The following is a 23,001-nucleotide window of genomic DNA, read 5'->3' as shown; positions in this document are numbered from 1 at the left end:
CAAATGTGGCATGAGGCCAAAAAGGGTGTGGGGAGGGAAATGGGGGTCGAGGGTAGTCCACTTGGTCTATTCCCTAAAACTAGTTGCAGTCACCACAATACCGCATTCACTCAAGGGATTGGATCTACTTAAAACCCCAGATGACATGAACAATATATACAATGACTTTGTTTTTTTTTTTTTTAACAATGATTTATTTTACAATGAAACAATGAGGGTGATGCGTATGATATATGAGGGGTGAACTTGTGATGCGTATGATATATGCGGGTGATGGGCGGGGGTAATGAGAGCCTTAAAACACCCCAAAATAAAGAAAAATAACAGTAATAAAAAATAAATGAACCAAATAAAACGTTAAGCGATAAATGTGTTAATTAGGACCCACCCTTACCTATTTAATTTTGAAATGCTTCCTGTTTTCCGGTATCAGCCGAAAACAAGGGAGCACTTCCTAAGAGGGAATGGGCACAACTACGGACAAAATAAATGGGGGGGGGATATTCGGTGACCCCCAAGAAAAATACCATTGGGACAGGTTTGGACTTAAAATTAATTTAATCAGGACTGGGCTTCTTTGGAGGTAATTTATTTAAAGAAAATACTCATACATGGGTTGTGGAATTGCATTCATCTGTAAAGATCTAGCTAATTTGCATATTCTTTTAAACATTCATTTAAATTAATTCCCTATTAGTTTATTCAGATTTCGTATGGGATGATTATCTTTAGTTAACTATTATGTATAATTATATTCATGCAGATATTCTACATGATTTATACTTGCGTAATATTTGCGTAAAAAGGTTAAAGTAAACACAAACCTCTTATATATATGCGTACATATATTTGCTTAAAAAGTTTTACCTACCAAACTCCTGTCGGTTTTTGGTCTACAGACATGAAACTTAATATATAGGGTATTCGAACCCATGCGCATCTTTATATTTGGGTCTTAGCCGGGGAAAATGTGTGCAAAAGTGTGAAAATTCAAAAAATGGAATTTGTCAGGTGAAGGTCGAACGACATCATTACAAATATGTATGCATAACGTAATAGCCATTGTTATATGTTTTAAGTTTTAGCGTTGCAAACAGTCGTTAATGGCAGAGGAAAAAAGGGTCATTCTTTTTAAAATTTTTAAATTATTACTATGTATTGGGTCCAATATAATATAATAAATACGAAATCTGTACTAATCAAAATATCATATTTAAGAGTATTTTACGACCTGGTAATGCCGGGCGGCCTGCTATTATATCTATAAAAGTGTGTGTGTGTGTGTGTGAGAGAGAGAGAGAGAGGATACTTCTCAACCTATATACTCAAGGAATTTTGGACCTAGAGAGTTAAAATTTGGTATATAGGGTATTCAGATATGTGGAAACCTTAACTCGGTTTTCATCCATAAAAAGGGCTGTTAAGAGGGTAAAAAATAGGTAAGTGGGGAGGAACACCGGGTTTTATCTGTTTGTCAACTGTTTCACGAATGCGCATGCGCGGTCGTGAAACACGACAGCTTCTTTAAGTTAAGAATATTTAAGTTTGAAAACACTTTAAATAACGTGACAAGCTGGTCTAATTGTTATCGTACTTGACTTAATGTCTAGGTTTTGGTTTCGATCTCAGCTCGACCTGTTATTTATGCTATTTCTTCCGAAAGTAGATATTTTGATTTCGATGTGGGTCAAGCGATATAATGTAAGTTTGCAAACGTAAAAAACACGTTCTGCAGGTGTTTCTCGCGCCTAATGTTTTTAGACATCCGCTTCTTCACCCGCGACAGCTGGTCTAGCATGCATTGACTCACATGCATATAAAATTTTCGACGAACCTGAACGAGAATCACCTCCGCCTCCTATAATTTTAACCGGTATTCTACGGCTGGTATTTTTTTTATGACCTAACCCAGCGTAGTATAAACACTTCCAACCTCCCCATGTTAAGAACGGCTTTCGGAATAAACACCCCCCCATCTAGAAAATTGAACTACATACAAAAGCATACTATAAAATTATAGAGGGGTGATCATCCTCGTTCATGTCCGCCAATTTTTCGACACCAAATATTCATTTATAAATAAACAAAAAACAAGCAAACATATTTCCTAGCAAAAAAATATAAATATTGAAATTTTTCAATAAACGCACGTATATCTAGAAGACCAAACAAACTCCGTAAAGCTTTTGTGCTCCCTCCCTCCGGCGAGGGGGAGGGAGATCCGTATGGACCCCGGTTGATGACACTTCAACGGAATGGTGCGTAGACAAGTGTTACTGCGTTTGTATTTGAGAACTGGTACGTTATTATCAGCCCATCATCACTCGTAACCCATTTGTTCAGTTTGGGTCAAACTATCGCACAAACCTCTCGACTATTTATTTCTCGGTGTTTGTGTACTTGCTTAGGCTTTCATGACATCATGGGTACCCCCACCCCCTAAAAAATGGAGTGTGCATTCGTTTCAATTCCAAGAGGTAATTTGCAGGGTAAAAAACGAAGCTTGCAGCGAATAGATACACAGAAATAAGTGCGCGCACACGCACAAAAAGAAAAAAGAAAAAAAGACAAAAAAAGACCTCCTCCTTAGATAGAGCACTGTCGTAAAATGATTTCACCCGCTGCTTAATTAGCGCTGAAGTTCTCTGTTTGTTTGTTTGTAAATAAACAATCAGGTGGGCGACTGGGCGAGTGCCTATATAAATAGGCATTTGATGAGGTCGTTTACGGGCATCGATCCAGATGTTAGAACTGCTGATTATCAACTAGATGGTTGTAGGTTCAATCCTTTGCTAGGGATGGATGCTAGTCTAGCCGATACAGCAAACAGTACTATGTATGGATGACTAATATATATATATATATATATATATTAGAGAATAAATGACAAAAACTATATTCCAAAATTCATGATGTTGACCATCTTATAATTTATTCCTTTAATTCAGTTGACTTATACAATTCTTGACAGTATCTGTTTCGTAGCGCAAGATCAATCGCTTAATTACATCAAATGTCTATTGAATTAAAGGAATAAATTAAAAGATTGTCAACATCATGAATTTTGGAATATAGTTTTTTGTCATATATTCATTATATTGCTCTGTAATTACATTGAGCTTCTTAAATAAGGATTGGTATAATTAATATATATATATATATATATATATATATATATATATATATATATATATATATATATATGAGTGTGTGTCTTGGTACGAGTAATCGAAAATAGAAACTTTGGCGTATCTGAATCGGAAAAAAAATTGTGTCTATTTTCCGATGCCCCAAACGATTCTTTTGCCTTTTTTTTTTTAAATTTAATTCTCCATAACTTTGTATTAATGATCAAATGATAAATACTTATTAATTAAAAAAAAAAATAATAATAAATTACAAATCTATAGTGCGAGTGCGCCCACTCCCGCTAGTGATTTTACGTTAGCGAAAATATATACACAAATTATATGAGGTTTTTGCGGTAATCATTCCCCCCAATCTATATCGAGAATGTTTTAAAAATCAGAATCGGTAATTGTATAGGAATCGAATATATATATATATATATATATATATATATATATATATATATATATATATATATATATATATATATATATTGAAATCTTTTCATCACGAGGAGAATTAGACGAGTACAAAACGAAAATTTTCAAAAGTTATTGTTAAAAAAACCAAAAACAGCAAAAAAAAAAAGAAAACAATTACAAAAGCTTATTTCCTTATTCCATGAAGTTTTAAGCAATGATGTTTTTCTTTTCATAGAAAAAAAAATAAAAAGTATAGAATTGCTAATTAGCACAAAATGTTTTAAAAAATTGGAAGAATTGCAATGTTCCAAATATGCGAATTAAAACTAGTCTGTAAATTCGGATGGCAAAATCCGATGAAATTAGTTGATGAAAAACACAGGTATAAAAAATTAAATCCGTGATATTGATGTGAATAAATCTAAATAGATCAGACCTCAAAAGTCATTGGGGAAGTGTGTGTGTGTGTGTGTGTGTGTGTGTGTGTGTGTGTGTGTGTGTGTGTGTGTGTGACTCAGAGAGAGAAAGAGAGACTCACACACACACACACACACACACACACACACACACACACACACACACACACACACACACTATTTACGATATTTTGTAAATCATTATAACCTGGTTAAACTAATTCGTTCAGTCGTAAATAAATGAACATAACGGTATAAATAAAGTGGGAATTGATTCAAACACCCCTTGTACGTATTAGTTCAGTATCAGGGTAGATGCGAGATACCTCCAGATTGCAAGTGTCCATTGCTTACATTCAGTATGCCGCCATCTAAACTTAACAATTTTTTTTAATCATCCACATCATAAATGGTTAAAATATATACTGTTTTTGAGTCAAATATGGAATTTCCAATAAATATTTAAACCACTATCAGTAATTTCTCCTACTCTTTATCTGTGCCTAAACATAAACGTAGATTCCACAAACCAAGAATCTTTCTTAGAACTGCACACCTGTGGAACTCTCTTCCGTTTTTCTGCTTTCCAGATGACTACAATATGTTCGTCTTCAAGTCCAATATAAACAAGTTCTTGATGAGCATTCCTCTTAAGTAATCCAATTTAACAAATTTCCACTACTAACGATTACTACGATATTGTCCAATTGACTACCGTACACTCGTTAACCCTTATCCTCGAGTGGTCCTCGAGCCTTGATAAGTGGTCACTCCTTTGTAAAAAAAAACAAAAACAAAAAACTGTTTCTCTAAAACTTTATTCTTTTAAATCATTTTTTTGTACAAAAAGCAAAACCACCACACTATTTTCACACATTCCCATTAAAAAAAAAAAAAAAATTCTGAATATTTTGACGTTTTCAGTAAGAGCTGTGCAGGTCGGATCTGGTCCGCGGTCTGTAGTATGGATACATCCGATATAAGCCGAACATACCGCTCACACATACCAGGTCTTCTAAATACCAACTAAATATTGCGCACTATGGAATGAATATATTCCGACTTAATGCCTTTATAATAAGCCTAAACTAATCATATACGCCAGGTACGTCCAAGGATGGAGTATTGTTGCCACATCTGGGCAGGAGCTACTAGAAAAACCTTATCCTGTCTTGACAGAGTTTTAAAGACTTCGTAGCCAAGTAGGAGATGCTCTTTTCTCTTCCTTGCAACCTCTTTCTGAGTAAAAAATCGTTGCGAGCTTGTCTCTGATTTATCGTTGTTTTCATGGCAAGTGCTCGTCTGAGCTCCAATCTATGATCCTTCCCTGCCAAACTTTCACGAGAAACACTCGTCTAGCCGAAAACACTCAATTTTCTCCACTACTTATCTGTGTCTAAACCTAAACGTAGATTCCATGAACAAGGCTTCTTTCTTAGAACTGCACATCTTCGGAACCGTCTTCCGTTTTCCTCCTTTCCAGTTGATTACATTATGGTCGTCTTCAAGTCCAATGTAAACAAGTTCTTGATGAGCCGTTCCCCTTAGGTAATCCAATTTACCAAATTTAAACTACTAACGATTAATATGATATTGTCCCATTGACTACTGTATACTCATTAACCCTCATCCTCGAGTGGCCTATGAGCCTTGATAAGTAGTGACCTCAAAAAAAAAAAGAAAAGAAAAAACGGCAGACACACTAGGTAATAGTATACAATGATTATTAGATTAGTCATTGATGCTGAACGTTTCAAACAGCTTTTGAAATCCAACGTGCTGGGCCAACAATTACTCCTTTTGGTCAAAATCAAAGTGTAGTATCTGTTCTTCAGATGCTGCACTTCCATTTCTTGTTCTTTTTCGGTGGAAGAGCCGTCCTTCACGACTGAGACAATTTTTTTATTTTTGCACCTTTTTTCTGCGTTAAAAAACGGCCCTGGTGTCTAACTCTGTCCCGTGGGGAGGCATAGTAAATAGGAACAATTACTCTAGAACTCCAAATGACGAACTATGTATATACAGCGGCTGTTGTAGGGCTGATCTCACAGTTGCTTCGGTTGACTGGAGACCTGGGCAGAAAGTACGAGTCGAAAATCTGTTCTTGACAATCAGCCCGACAGGTGAGGGGCATGGAACTAGCCAAGCACCTGTCGGACTGAGGTACACCGCCTGGATAGTATCTAATAGTTCCACCCTTTCAGGCCTTGCCACCCGGCTTTCGGATGGAGTAAGTTTATCACTTACTGCCGAGACGCCCCTACTGGGGAATGCCGACAGGGCTGTCCATACAATTTTTGCTATGTCAGAGTGTTCTTCTATTAGGGTCGCTGGCTTGAATACCCCCACCTTCCGATCTTGTCATATCATTACAGTCAACAAACTAAGGTTGGTTGGTCGTTTTTGCTTTACGGCATATCAACCCTTTTCAGGTTATTTAATGCCAAATCCAGTGATTTTCAAGAATTTTTTTTTTTTTTTGATAAAATATATTTGCTTTTTTTTTTTCAAGTCGTATTCTATTCAACCCATAGTTGGGACCCTAACAGGTACTATCACTTCGGGTCAGAATGGACCTGAGAGCAATGGCAATTAAAGGGTGGCTCCACACTCCCCAAAGCCCGCAAGCTGGAACCTCACCATCGGATATAGTTTAAGGTCATATCTAGGACCAGGACAAACCAAGCATTTTGATATATATATATATATATATATATATATATATATATATATGTATGTGTACACGCACACACACACACACACACACACACACACACACACACACACACACACACACACACACACACACACGAGAGAATTTATCTGTAGTTGATCAGAAATGGCTGTGAGAAAGATATATATCCATTTGTATAAATTGATTGAAATTAACGTATATGAAAATTAACAAATATGGATTGATTACAAGTGAACTATTACATTTGTATATAATCTACTGTGGCTAATATTATACATTGAAAATTCGCCTAGTTATTGATACTGGCAGTTTCAGAGGATGCTGATAATCGAGCGTTTTTACATAGGAAGATGTATAGTAATACATATTATAAAGTATAATTACAAATGATAATACGAATTTGTTTATTCCACTGAAACTACACATACGAGTATAATATATATATGTATATATATATATATATATATATATATATATATATATATATATATATATATATTATACATCAGTTATTGAAGTAGAGGGCACCGACAAAATGATATGAAACTGATTTGTTGACATTTTTTTGCTTGTCTTTCGCTATATATATATATATATATATATATATATATATATATATATATATATATATATATATATATACAGAGAAATTTATGGCTACATAATTTTATAAAAACATTTAAATAGTACTGGGCGTAGTGCTATTATAAAGTGTTGAGATACGTGTGTGTGTGTGTGTGTGTGTGTGTGTGTGTGTGTGTGTGTGTGTGTGTGTGTGTGTGGTTACAGATAGGATTTGTAGACTACGTGTGTTGGTGTGTGTATGTGGTTACAGATAGGATTTGTTGTTGGGTTCGAGTTCTCTAAACCTTGTTGATTTCACTACTACCATTAAAAGGCACCGATCCATGATTTCTCATTCCAGTTATGGATTATATAGTAGAGTAAACTAGAGTCTCAAGCCTCGGCTGTGCAACTCGTCTAGAGAAGGAAAATTCCAAAATAGCACAAATCGTTGCATTATTTCCAGTCTCTCTGGATTTATCTATCACTCACGGTATAAACTGATTAGCGGATGGATAGTAGTGCCCAAAAACCCACTGTTCTGAAAACCGCCGGTACTGATGACTAATCAACGAGTGATCGTTTGAGATTGTGTGTATATATATATATATATATATATATATATATAACTTTCTCTTATTAACGTAATTATTTATTCATACACCTTTATATAATAATTATCAGCAAGATTTTTTTTAGGCCTACAGATACTAGTGTTTCATACTTTCGCAATCATCAGAGTAGGAAGTGACAATTCCTACTGGTCGGGAGATTCGAAACAACCTTTGCCTATTTGCTTAGCCATATTAACCCCTCGCCACTTAAAATTGGCACGAGAAATAAAGGAATTTAACAACCTATAAACGCCGATTGCGGACGCAGACAGCAAACAGCTGAGAGGGGGTAGAACGAGCGAAAAATCTTGAAAGTTACTTAAACGCTAATTTATTGTTTTTTATTATTTCCCCAGACAGTGCTCAATGTTGATACATCTTAAAGGGACTTGCTAATTATAAATAATATTTTTTAATGCTTACAGCGTTTCATGCTTTTGTAATCAACAGTGCAGGAAATGTGTGTGTGTGTGTGTGTGTGTGTGTGTGGTTAGTTGGAGAAACCCCCAGCAGATGGTCAAAGAAAAAAAAATTAAATTAAGAGCGTAATATTTACGTGTTACAGAAAATAAGAATATCAGTACCGCCCGTTTCAAATGCAAAAGGGACCTGTAGTTGGCCGCCTACATCGAAATATCTTCATTTTTTTTTTATGTCATTATCCTGGGAGTCATGAACAAAAACTCAAGAGTCGGACATTTTTTGGATTTAAAACCAACGGTAGCGATGTTGTTCTGATCTTCTGCAAAAGACACACACACACACACACACACACACACACACACACACACACACACACACACACACAAAGAAAGAAAGAGAAGAGATGTTCCTGATTAAAGCAACATACTATTTAAGAAAGTACTAACATCAAAAAGTGCGAAAGAAAACCCCACCACCTCATCTCCAATGCAAACAAATTAGTTTAAGGTCGTTAGGTCGGTGCTTGCTACTTTAACAACTGGAGCATTAAAAATCAAAGACCGACGCTGTCCAAATATTTTTTTTTTTTAAGTCAGAAACGATTCATTCATTCATTAATCGATAGACAAATATTAATTCAGATTTTCTTTAAGTCAAACTATTTGATAATTACAACACCAACCCCAAGAAAACAAATGTAGCATCTGTGAACAAATAGACAAAACAGTAAACCACGCTAATTGAATACGGCAAACGAGCCCTAGAAATAACATAAAAACAAACATGCTTGTGTGGGAAAGGAAGTTCACCGGGAACTATGCAAAAGTCTGCACTTTAAACACGCAAACAAACGGTACAAGCACAGTCCTAAGGCAGTATTGGAACACGAAACGGTTCATGTCCAGAACTAACCCTATATTAAAAAAAAAAAAAAAAATCGGTATAATATATGTACTTGTGACGAAACGAAAATAACGTGATTATTGGAACATGATAATTGATCAAGTGCTTTTATTTAAAAAAAAAATCATTTTAAAAGTAACCGAAAAGAGACCGCCTTGCCCGTTATCTAAAAAAACAACAACAAAAAAGTCAATAAACAAAGGGGGATAACTCAATAATTCCAACTTGCGAGATTTATGTTGTAATGTCTACGAATTCCCATCAACCGCTTTAAAATGATTTTCTCATAAAAATTATTCTACTTGATCGATTTACGTAATTTTTCGTTTCGTCAGAGGCATGTATATTAGAAAAAGTTTTATTTTGTTTTAATGAAAAGGGGGGATTCTGGAACACAAGAAAAATCACAATTCTCTGGGACATGGAGATAGAAAGAAACAAATGCATCCAAAGAAGGAGACCAGACGCGATAATTGTTATTGAAAAAGAAAAGCCTGCTAAATTGTAAATTTCGCCATTCCAGCAGTTCACAGAGTGAATATCAAAGAAACAGAAAAACGAAGTAAATACATTAAACTTTAAAGAGAACTGAAAGGAATATGAGATATGAAGAAAATTACTGTGATCCCAACAATTATAAAAGCACTAGGAACACCACCACCCCCACAAAAAGGGGAAGGGCAAGGAGAAATGGGAATCCAAATAGAAGATTGCGATTATACTACGCATAGAAATGATGAAAAACAGCCAAAATATTAAGGAAAATCCACGAATTCAGAAACGAACAGACACCCAGTCAAGGTAAACAGAAATGGACAAAAACAAAAAAAACAAACAAACAAACAAAAAAAAACAAACAAAAACAAAACAAAGAAAACAATCACGTGACCAAAGGAACTAAAGCTGACATAAGTTCCATAAGGAAAGAAATACACGTATGAAAATATTGAAGAAAAGGGTGAATTATATGGAATGATAGCTAGTTGAAGGTGAGCGAGTCCGACAATCTCAATCAATCAAAGAATCAATTATGTTTGGATACTTCTGGAGGCAGTATATGGCAGGAATCTGTTGACATTGATTCTTAAGGCAGTCCCCCACATCCCATGAGTGATGTTTCTGAAAAGGGTGAAAGAATTGCTGTTTCCTGGTCTGGAATATATCGCTGGCTATGTTTTGTTTGTTTGTTTTTTTTAACCCTTAAGCAATATTTGGTTTTAGCCTCTTGCATAAAATGGCTGTACGCTTTGTCTATGGTGATTTCCATACTCCCCCCCCAAAAAAAGAAAACACGGTCTGTCGTGAAGCAGTCCTACGACAATGTGTTCCACAGACGAAGAGGCTCTTAAGAAGAAGTTTTATTCGTGGAAATTTCGTCTGACACTAGTTATTCTGTTGTGATAGCAAAATGAATTCTTACTGTGAATGATTTGCAAGAAAGGAACCATAGAGTGGAGCTCAGTCGAGACCCTCCCTTAAAACAGAGTTAGACGATTCTTGTACAGTAGATTATTTTTTTACGATCTAATTATTTTGTGGCATTACACTTTTTAAAATATAATTACCAAGAGTATTTCGGAAGCGATCCAAGTATTCAGATTACAACTTGTATCTCATTTACCTTCTTGCATCCCTCCTCTGCACAAGCCTAATTCTACTCTTATTTAAAAACTTATCTAATATTCTGTCTGTTCCGTCTTTAGTTCGTCCGTACGTTACGCTTTGAAAAATGCTAAATGCAATTTTTGAAAGCCAAACTGTTTTAATAAAAAAAAAAAAAAGAAAAAGCCAAATTCCCGAAATTTTGGCTTTAAAAAAAAAAAAAAGAAAAGAAAAGGGCAATCTGACAACATTGGACAAAAAGGAAAGTGACCTCTCTTTTATGTAGCACCATTTTCCAATATCATAATATAATGGTGTGAGGAAGGCTCTGCAATTTTTCACCGAAAGAAAAAAAAAAAAAGGAATCGGCGAAACGTTACATAAAAGGGAACATTCAAAAGAAACAGGGCAAAATTGGACATTCTCCGCGAAGAGGGGTGGACTGAAGTAAGTTAAAGATGGTCTCATACAATGTGAATTTATTATTTGTATTGAACTATGTAGCACATTATTACTTTCTGAGTATTTATTAGCATTTATTAATTTATCTCATTTGGGTCAGTTCTATATTTAAAATAAAATACAATGGGCACTATTTTCATAGAAATGATAATAAACTCATATTTGCTGCAGGTTATTGTTTTTTCTGTCTTGAATACCAATTTACCGTTCCATATCATTCACCCTTGTCCTCGAGTGATTTTTGGCCTAGATAAGTGATGACCTTTTCTGAGATCCAGAAAATATCAGTTTTATCAAAACATGTTTGAATGTATTTCTCATTCAACGGAATTTCCACGAGTCTAAAATACATATTTTTTTCGAATTCTCTTTGGAATTATGAATTATTATTATTATTATTATTATTATTATTATATTATTATTATTATTATTATTATTATTATTATTATTATTATTATCAATATTAATACTCACTAGGAGTTCTCACACATGTCATCATCAAAGATTACTCACCAATAATAATCGGCAAAGTTCCCTGAAGTCTTGATGACAAGTGTCCAGATTTCCAGTATTCTCCATGTCTTCCGATAACCATTATAAATGATTTTGCATCATCGTAACAGCCACTTACCATTGACTTATCACTGGTAATAACCATTGGCCTTCAATGAAATGTGGGTGGTAATAAACCACCACAATTTTCTAGTGTTCTTCGCACTCATCCAGTAGAGGTCTGGTTAGTGCTTTCCCTATGCGGCAATTCCATCCTCTTTGAATCATCACTACTATTTTGTGTGTCTATTATTATTGAATTGTCATTGCCCCCCCCCCAAATCGGTGGCTTTCCCTGCAATCTGAGTAACAGTTGCTAAAATTAAATAGTATTCCCTTGAGTTTGAGCGACAAATCTATTCTAATTATCTACTCACTAGGATCTTATGTTATCACTGATTGCTTGCTGGGGAACTTTTGCAGTTAAACATTATCACGCAAATTTAGAAAGCCATTCTTAGCACGAGTGCAGAGGATTTATTAAATCTTACGTTGCACGGACGGAACTCTCCTAAAATGAAGCGAGTAATTTACTTATGCGTGTTTAACTGTATTAGTACTGTCATTTGCAATAACAAAAGGTGTTCCCTGGAGTCTGAGTGACAAGTCTCCCCACATTCCCAACTATTCAATAATCGTTGCAAATCACTTTGCGTTATCACTTGTGAGGTTTATTGATTTGTCGGTAACATCCGGAGGCTTTCTATGGAATTTAAGTGGCAGTAAGCCTCCAGCAATCTGGTGGAGGTGTGGATGGTGCTTTCTCTACTTGATCTTTCCATGCACTTCAACCTTTGCAGAAGTACCAACCTCCGTTGATGTCACCAGGTTTATTATTTAAACAATATTAATTCTTCAAGTCCGACTAGTAATTCCTATTTACTTGCTTTCAGGTAATCCTAGGAGATCCACGGTTCCAGGTATTACCTCCCCCCCCCTTATTTGGAGAGAAGTTTATTGTTAACTGCCTGAGGCGCTCTAGACAAGGTAATGCTGACGAGGTTGTTCGGGCAATTTTTGGTAGTTATGCAGTTCACGGGCCGTGCTGAAATAGCGTTGTTATTTAGAAAGCCATTCTTAACAGTGAGCGAAGCTTTGTATTTTCACCTAGCAATTTAACAAACAAAAGATAATATAAAACGTGAAAATCATCTTAAAATAGCACAGTCGGTAAACTGCACAAGCGGCTGATTTTTCTTTTTTCTAGTATGTTTAAGTAAATATTTACATATGTAATATTATATTTAACTTTTGCTAGTAGGACATGTGGAAATTCCACAGCTGCATCTTTCATACGTAATATGTTACTGCTAGGCATTGCGGACGTGCAGCGTGAATGGAGATTATTGTAGCCCTTTTGTTAAAACTGCAAAAACTATTTATCGAAGTAATCTGGTTAATATACTGTCAGAATATATCCGGTTATTACGGTTTATTTCCAACATCCTTATCGAAGACGGGAACATATTTCCATTGTATGGACACCCGGCGCGAACGGAAACCCCACGATCTCATCTTTAGACAGAACAGATACTACTCTTCGATCCTGGCCAGAAGACCAAGAAGGTGTACAATAGAACCCCGGGATACGGCAGCACCAGGACACGTTATTTTTTTTTCAAGTTACGATGTAGAATACGGTGTTTTTCGGCCCTGGGTTACAGTATTTTCCCCGCCTTGCGGTGTTATTTACAATATTATGTGTGCATTTTGTTACTAATTTTTAATGTATCCCAGGATTGTTCTGTATTTTAGTTTCACGAGCGGCCAAAAAGCGATATTATTTTTATTTTTTTTATTACATTGCAATTTCGGTGATCGGGAGATCCTATTTATTAAAAAGGAAGACAAAAGGTGATAACCTACTACAAACATTAAATTAGCGTATCACTTTCTATCCCCCTTTTTAATAAATAGGATCTCCCGATCGAATAATTTATAATCTGGAAACCGTGACGCACGTACGTATTGTACGTTAAAGGTACTACGTTAGATATGTGTTTTTAACATCGTTACCAGTTACCTGTATTAAAATGAATGGCCGTGGCACGTGGCTTGATTCTCCCCACCTTTCGGCCTTGTGCCACCTTGTTCTTCCGTGAGAAGGCAGTAACCCCAAGAAGATTTCCCCTTCACGTACCGAGGCAAGGCATTTAAAAAAAAAAAAATTACTACGGTATTTATGCAGAGAAGATACCGTGCTATTATTTTTTTAAACAATATTTTTCAAATTATATTCGATTTTTATGGTATATTTATTAAATTGTTAGGTAAAAGTACAGACTAGTTAAAAAACATCCTTTTCTCCCCATGTTAAGAATAGGTTTCTAAATAATAACGGTATTATTTTAGCACGGTACCTTCTCTGTATAAGAATGTATATTCACTAGCTTGGTATAGAAAAAGAAAAAAAAAACTATTCAAAATAAATAAACTGGCGAATTTGTTTATGTCATGCATCTTCGAAATACGAAAGTAAATTTGAAGCTTTTAAGGTATGCACTATTTGAAAAGCTTTGAATTAATAACGCGATTATTTAGAAAGCCATTCTTAACATGAGGAGCGAATTGCTTTTTCATTTACTGTTTTGTACTTTCACCTATAAACAATTTTATTTTTTTGTACTTTCACCTAATTTAATAAACAATTTAATAAACCCTAACCCTAATTTAATAAACAAAAGATACCACAAAAAGTGAATTTAACTCGAAAATCCTACATAAAAAAAGATAACACGGGCCGTAAACTGTACAAGGATCAGCAATTCCTGTCTTGAGAAAACAAACGAAAAACTGTCAAATGTTACAATGCACTTGTGATCGAACCTCAAATCAAAATATAGGTGTTCACGCGCGCACGCGCACCTGTCGTATCAAAGATATATAAGGAAGAAAATGCGAAGCCTTTAAACTGACAAATTGAACGAAATTTGAATAAAAGTTTAGAGTCAGCAAAAAAAAAAAAAAAAATAAATAAATAAATAAAAATAAGAAAATGACAAGAATTTGTGGTCCATTTTTTTCAAGTAAATAAAATAAAATTGGTGTTTTTACGCATCGCACTGATTCACTATCATACAAAAAAACACAAGTAGGATTAAACGAAGAACGCTGAAGAAAAGTAATATATATATATATATATATATATATATATATATACTTAATAACAAAACACAGGTAATACTTACCACATATGCCGTTAAATGTATATCCATATTGAAGGTGAAAGAAATTGAAGAATTGTGTATTTTAAATAAATCGAATGAGGATAATTACGTTTTCTTTTTAATTTCTTTTAAAATAAATATGTATATATATTTACAATAGATCGTTTTCGTTTTTTTTTTTTTATAAAATATTATTATTAGTAGTATTAATATGCAATTTAAAAAGAATGCATCCGTTTTTTCTTTGAGTTTATTTTATTTATTTATTATTTTTTTGTAAATTCTTTCTTTTTTGTTGTTGTTAACGTCGTCGACGGGGGAATACGTTTCTATTCGTTCGTTGTGTTTTTTTTTTTTTTTTTTCTGTTTAGTCTTTTCTTTTTAAATCAAGCGGATGAAAACAAACAAGCAAGTATATGCACAAGATATACGTCTGTACGTACGTCTTTCTTAAAAACCGGCGAAAAGATTCGTTGTTGCCTGCGAAAACATGTGCCGCTCGCGACTCTGTGTGTTTCCGACGTATCTCGTCGCCGTCCATATATAACGTCCCCCGCACACACGCACGCACACACAGACAAGAGCGGGCGCTGTAGAGGCGTGCGTTCGGCTAAGCATGGCAATTCCGCTTATTAAGAGTGAGCGACGCTGATGAGAGTCGGGGAGGGCAGAGGGAAGGATGTAGGCAGCGTAAGTATTTCTGTAGGTAGCTGTATAATCACACACACACACACACACACACACACACACACACACACACACACACACACACACACACAGGCTTGAGATGTTCAAAACGAACACACTGAGGTTATTAGATAGTGCTCGATAATAAGAGAAAAATATTTTTATTTATTCGACGGTAAACAGTTATATTTGGTCGCCACAAACAGCCATCTGTTTCAGTCAATGAGACTTCGTCAAGCGACCCTGAACGATTCTACACTATTAAAAAAATATTTTTTTTTGTATCATTTTTTCCTTTCTTTCTTTTTTTTTTATAGCGTCGAATGCTTCATTCCACACTATAGAAAAAAGAGATAATCTTTTTTTTTCGCATTATATTTTCGTTTTTTTTTTATAGCATCAAAGTCTCATTGACTAAAACAGACGGCTGTTTGTAGCGACCAAATGTAACTTCGAATATATATATATATATATATATACACATATATATAATGTGTGTGTTTGTTTTAAAACAGATATACGTTGATAATGCACACGTTCAATAATATTAAAATTTCAACGGTTGATTAAGCTCAATAGAAATGGATTTACATTTTCAGAGCATATGTAACTTTATTAAACATTTCAAAATCACAGGAATATACAATTAATTCACATTCATATTGTTTAAATTACTGCGTCTTACACGTGTTTCATTGAATGGCATAAACCATATATATATAATATGAACCATATAATCTTATATATATATATATACATATATATATACATATATATATATATGTATAATACATAGTAAGTTACGAAAATATATATGACATATACATTTTCAAAACTTACTACCTAGCTCTATCTATGTATTGAGCACGGTTGAAGTAAATACTTAAAGCTTACGTATAGAATTATATCATCATATATTAATTCATGTGATTAAATGAAGTAGTCATATATATATGCATATATATATATATATATATGCATATATATATTATTTGTTAGCTTCACGTAATACTTTAATAAAGTTTGTTCTGTTAATATATATTATATATATATATATATATATTATATATATAATTTATTTATACATACACACATATATATATGTGTGTGTATGTATACATAAATTATATAATATATTTATATATAACATAATATATATGATATATAATATATAGATAATATATATGATATATATAATATATATAATATAATATAATATATAACATATAGATATTATAATTAATATGTATAATATTTATTATTTATATAAATATACTTTATTATAAAAGAAAATTATATATAATTATAGGTAATCGGAAGAAAAAATGATTGTGAACTAGTGCAATCAACAACAATATACATATATATCTATCTGTGTATCTGTGTGTGTGTGTGTGTGTGTGTGTTCCGTTCTGCTGATGAAATGGTATTATGCAAAAAGTCTATTGCATCAGAAACCGTCGGCATGGTTGGCTAATCAGCACATAATTCCTATCAAATTCTCTCTCTCTCTCTCTCTCTCTCTCTCTCTCTCTCTCTCTATATATATATATATATATATATATATATATATATATATATGTAATTATATATATATGTATATATATATATATGTATTTATATATATATGTATTTATATATATATATATATGTATTTAGATATATGTATTTAACATATGTATTTATATATATATGTATTGATATATATATATGTATTTATATATATATGTTTATATATATATTTATATATATGTATGTTTATATATATGTATGTGTGTGTGTGTGAGAGAGAGAGAGAGAGAGAGGCAGAAAGACAGACAGAAAGTGATAAAGAGATGCGTGTGTGTGTGTGTGTGTGTGTGTGTGTGTGTGTGTGTGTGTGTGTGTGTGTGTGTTACTCAAATCTTCCCACTCCCTATCCAGTTCTCCGCCTCTTCATTTGTAGAAGTGTTACGAAGATTACGGTATCTTGTTGTTGCTTGCCTTTCGGTGCTCGTCGCGTGTACACCCGCCTTTTCATAGAAGTGGGGTAGGAGCGGGATAAGGGCGGAGTTTGGCAGGTAAGCACACCTAACCTCACCCCGACCTCCATAACGTCATCCCTCACCCAAAACATAAACAACCAAGAAAACATTATAATTCCTTTCTTATGTCATCTTGGCTATCTCCCACTTTCTCCCTTTTTTAAATGACTTTTTATTTCTACCATAACAAAAAAGGAGGTGACGGCGGGCGAGTGATTAACGGCACGGACTGATGACCTGGGTGTTTCAAGTTCGAAACCAGTTCGTTCCACAGTCGGTCGACACCCGGTACTCGTACTGGACTGGTAACTGAAGTATGGTGTCTTCTCAAATGCTGCACTCGAATTAATTTTCCTCAGTCAATGGAGGGGGAGACACTTGTATACTAAGGCAATTTTATTTTTGCAAACTGCCAGAGTGCCACTTTTGAGGGGGGGCTGGTTTTACCCCCACATTAAAACGACCTTGTGTAACATTTTGTTTCGTGAGGAAGTAAATAAATACCCAGTTGGTTCAACAAAAATTACTATCACTTAGGATGTTGGCAACCTTCACGGTATCCGGCCCGATGTATTTCTAGAAAGAATTCTAATTAGAAAAATATCAGGAAAACCTATGCCAACAATAGAATTTTGGGGTTCATATTATATGATAATAATGATGATGATTCTTTAAAAACATAACATTCATCGCATTAATGTAAGCCCTGAATGTGTCCTTAAAACCAATCGGGTTATGATGCCCCAGTTTGGGAGCTTTGGTGGGGGTGGGGGTCACATTTACGCACAGGTTAACTCTTTATACGCAGTAACTGTCGGGATCCCCTCCGTGTTTTAAACTGAAGAATGTGTATAAATTTAAAAAAAAAAAAAAAAAAAAAATGCTAAATGGAGGCCATCTAGAACATATGCTGTAGAACGGAGAAAAGAAAAGGTCAAAGACCCTTGTGTTTTGATGTGATGTTTTGAATATAATAAACTAGTTATGACCAAAGTTTCATTTCATTCGGACAAAGCACTAAGAAATGAGGCCTAATTAGAGTTGGGGCCCGTTTTTTTTGGTCACCCTGTACACACACACACACACACACACACACACACACACACACACACACACACACACACACACACACACACACACATATATATATACATATATATATATATATATATATATATATATATATATATAGAGAGAGAGAGAGAGAGAGAGAGAGGAATAAATGACAAAAAGTTATATTCCAAAATTCATGATGTTGACCATCTTATAATTTATTCCTTTAATTCAGTTGACTTATACAATTCTTGTATAATTGTAATAATTGTAAAATTATATAAGTCAACTGAAGTAAAGGAATAAATTATAAGATGGTCAACATCATGAATTTTGGAATATAACTTTTTGTCATTTATTCTCTATATTGCTCTGTAATTACATTGAGCCTTTTATATAAGGATTGATATATATTAAAATATATTTCTACAGAAATATATTTATATATTTTTATATGGTGGTCACCCCTTATCAAGGCCCGGAAGCCACTTGGGGATAAGGGTTATTGCATGTACAGTAATCAATGGGATAGTATCGTAGTAATCGTTAGTATTGGAGATTTGATAAAGTGTCTTACTTAAGGGGGCGATTCATCAGGAATTTGTTTATGTTGGACTTGAAGACATCCAAGTTGTAGTCAGGTGCGAAACAGGCAAACGGAAGAGAGTTCCACAGGCGTGCCCTTCTAAGAAAGAAGCTTTGTTCATGGAATCTACATTTTGATTTAGGCACAGTTAAAGAGTGGTGAAAATTGTTGACAGTGGTTTCAACTAGACGAGTGTTTATTGTAAAAGATTGGCGAGGAGGGACCAGAGATTGGAGCTCGGACCAGCACTTGCCATGGAAATAACGATAAAACAAAGACAGGCTCACAACGTCTCTTCTGTGGGAAAGAGGTGGCAGGGAAGAGAAAAGGGCATCCCTCACTAAACCACGTAGTCTATTTTGTACTCTGTCAAGGCAGGATAGGCTGTTTTTAGCAGCTCCAGCCTAGATGCGGCAGCAGTACTCCATCCTTGGACATACTTGGCTTTTAATAATAAATAACATCTAGGCATGTATTAAAATATAATATTTAAGCGTATTTTACGACCGGGCGACGCCGGGCGATGCCGGGCGGCCTGCTAGTACATATTTAAAGCAATCTGAGTTAGGGTACAGTTCCTCGATTAAATCGAATTCATTAAACTCACTATGTCTGTCTGTATGTCACACAATTTCAAACTCTATCTCTTCTGAAATTAAAAGTTGCAGAGAGACGCTAAGGGCCCAAATGATTGGATTTTTTTATGGACCGTTTTTTATGGGTCTTCAGGCGGTTAAAATAATTTTTAAGAAGGGGAAAGGAGTAAAAATTGTACATTTTAGTTTATTTTTAATCAGTTCATGTCTATGTCTCGTTGATATCGTGGTAACGTCACCAGCTTTGAATGCTACAATTTTGCTTTCGGTTTCGATTCTAGCTGATGGCACCCAAATACTTTTTTCTTTTAAACTTTTGAAATCCCGACTCTACATTAATATACACGAATTCTGGAAAATATATAAAATATCATATTTACGCGGAGTTTACAACCGAGCAAAGCCGAGCTCCCCCCCTCCGCGCTAGTACATAGGTAAACGACCAAACCATATGCATATAAATATTGAAAGACCTAGTTAACAGAGCTGTCTCGGCGGTGTTTTCTTTTTAAACAATGTTTTCTGGGCGGTAAACATTTCCATGTTTTCTTTCTTTCTTTTTTTTTTTTTTTTTTTTTGGCGATGTTTACGCCAACCACTGTCAACGGGTAGGCGGACAAAACATTTCTTATATTAGCAAGGTAGGCCTAAATTTGCTTTGATTTCCCTGTCTAAATATTTTCGGTTGGTAGCACTCTGTAGGCCTCACTAATTTTATCTGTTGACTTTTCGGTGCCATCAGCTGAAACCGAACTCCAAACATTTAGTACTCCAGCCTTACTCGCTATTTAGTGATTTAATTTGCGTCGTTACCGTTTGAGCTATCGCCAGATGGATAACAAAGGCTGAAAATTAAGCGATTCCATGTTTAAAATGTACATGCACACAGGCGTAGAAGTTAGTCGATTTACTCCTGCCAAGGCCAACTGTTTTTTTTTTTTTTTTTTTGGTTAATTTTGACTTCTTAGAAGCTACTTTTTATACGCTAAAAACCAAACCGAAAGTGTTCCCGAAATCTAAATACCATATATATCAAGTTTCAAGTGTGTAGTCCAAATATTCAGAGAGGAGTTTGCTAGAGAAGTTTCACACAGCCATAAACAAGATCACGTTTATATATAAAGCTATACTCCTATGATTTGTTTTGTACTGATATTCATATTAAAAAACCCTTTTCTGTTTATTTAAAAAGAAAATACAACTTTGTTATATATGGGTCGTGGAATTGTATTCATCTACAAAAGATCTAATTTGCATATTCTTTTAAACATTCATTTTAATTATTAGCTTTGTCAGTTTTCTTTTGGGATGATCATCTTTAGTTAACTATTATACGCGTAATTATATTCATGCAGATAGTCTATATGATTTATGATTGCGCAATATTTTCGTAAACAGGTTATAGTAAACAAAAACCTCTTTATATATATATATATATATATATATATATATATATATTTATACATGCGTATGTATATATTTGTTTTAAAAAGTTTGCCTACCAAACTCCTTTGTCAGTTTTTGGTCTACATGCATGGAACTTTATATATAGGGTATTCTAATCGATACGAAACTTTATATTTGGGTTTTAGCCGGAGAAAATTGGTGCAAAAGTGTGAAAATTAAAAAAAAAAAATGAAATTTGCCAGATGAAGGTCGAACAACGGCAATACGATTATGCAAGCGTAACGTAATAGCTCTTGGTTAATGTTTTAACTTTTAGTAAAAAATCTCGCCATAGATCAGTCGTTAATGGCAGAGAAAAAAATAAATCGTAAGCTAAATGTTTTGGTTTCGATTCTCGGTGCACGAGTTTTTTTTTTGTTTTTGTTTGTTTTTATTTTTTACTTTTCAAGTCATTAGTATATATTGGGTCCCATATAATATAATAATAAATACGAAATCTGCATTAATCAAAATTTCGCGTATTTTACGACCGGGCAATGGCGAGCGATCTGCTAATATAAATATCTATAAAAACAAGTCCGTATGCTAGAATGTTTTCATTCTAAATTCTACGCCATTATACATAATGTAGAAACTATGCATGGATAGAATTAAGCATAATCGTTAAATAACAATAATCTAATCAGACACCATAAAAAATAAGTACTTAATTCATGAATTGTGGTTTTTTAAAGGAATATGCAAATTAGTTAACATTCATAAAGTCTTTTGCATATTCATGGCTGAGTATATATACGTAGGAATTAGTTGTAATAATGTTTAGATAGAAAAGGAAGGCTTTTACTATCAATGACATTGCTTACCTGAAATCGTAGTAACTCAACGACTCTATCCACTACACAACGGGCCCCGAAGCATTGCCGTAAGATAGCGGTTTTAATCCTGCCCAAAGCAGGCCTGAGGATTAGTCGGCCAAAATGTGGAAAGACAACAACAACTATGGAAGGCAATAATTACTTGGGATACAGTTACAAGACTCAGCATTACTATTCTATCGCTGTTATCCACCTGAAGAAGGCCAGAGGATGAGTTGGCCGAAACAGGGTAAAACAATAACTATGAAGACAAGGATAACAGTCCGCAATGAAATAGATACATAAATCATGAAACCTCATCTCATATATATATAGTGTTCCAAAATGTTTGACCCCATTTCGTAGGTCAATAATTTTGACAATTTTCGTTGAAATTACCTCAAATTGTCACAGTTTGGGTAGAAACGTTTCAAGTTTTTCTTAGAACTGTACGCCTGTGGAACTCTGTTCCGTCTGCCTGCTTCCCTCCGGACTAGAACTTGGATGTCTTCAAGTCCAATGTTAACAAATTCCTAATGAACCGCCCCCTTAATTAAACACTTCATCAAATCTCCATACTAACGTAATGTACTTGCAATAACCCTTATCCCTGAGTGGCTTCCGGGCCTTGATAAGTGGTGATCACTGTGTAAAAAAAAAAAAGTTTTTTTTGCAACGTTTGGCGTTTCTATATTTTCAAGTTAAGAAATGCCGTTCACTTCAAAAGAAAAGGCATTTTGCGTGTTGGAGTATGCTCGGATTCAGTCACCGAAGACAATATTGCAGCGTTCCTGCTTCACAAATTTTGCAAAGAAGGCACCAACTACAAAACAAATTAGGACTTG

At 34.4% G+C, this 23,001-nt stretch overlaps 1 protein-coding gene across 1 annotated transcript in view; it reads right to left on the bottom strand.

Moving 5' to 3' along the window:
- The window catches only part of LOC145259712 (matrilin-1-like), a 246,121-nt gene extending 230,982 nt beyond the window's left edge, over nt 1-15,139 (bottom strand). Inside the window, exon 1 of the mRNA XM_080117393.1 lies at nt 14,971-15,139. Coding sequence (XP_079973519.1) covers nt 14,971-14,997 — 27 coding nt within the window. The 5' untranslated portion in view covers nt 14,998-15,139. The remainder of the gene's footprint in view (nt 1-14,970) is intronic.
- Between the last annotated feature and the right edge of the window lie 7,862 nt (nt 15,140-23,001).

Source organism: Euprymna scolopes, chromosome 35 (genome assembly GCF_053919585.1).
Source record: "Euprymna scolopes isolate OS-2025 chromosome 35, ASM5391958v1, whole genome shotgun sequence".
Lineage (NCBI taxonomy): Eukaryota > Metazoa > Mollusca > Cephalopoda > Sepiida > Sepiolidae > Euprymna > Euprymna scolopes.
Note: the sequence above shows the minus strand (reverse complement) of the source record. Positions and strands in the feature narration are given on the sequence as shown.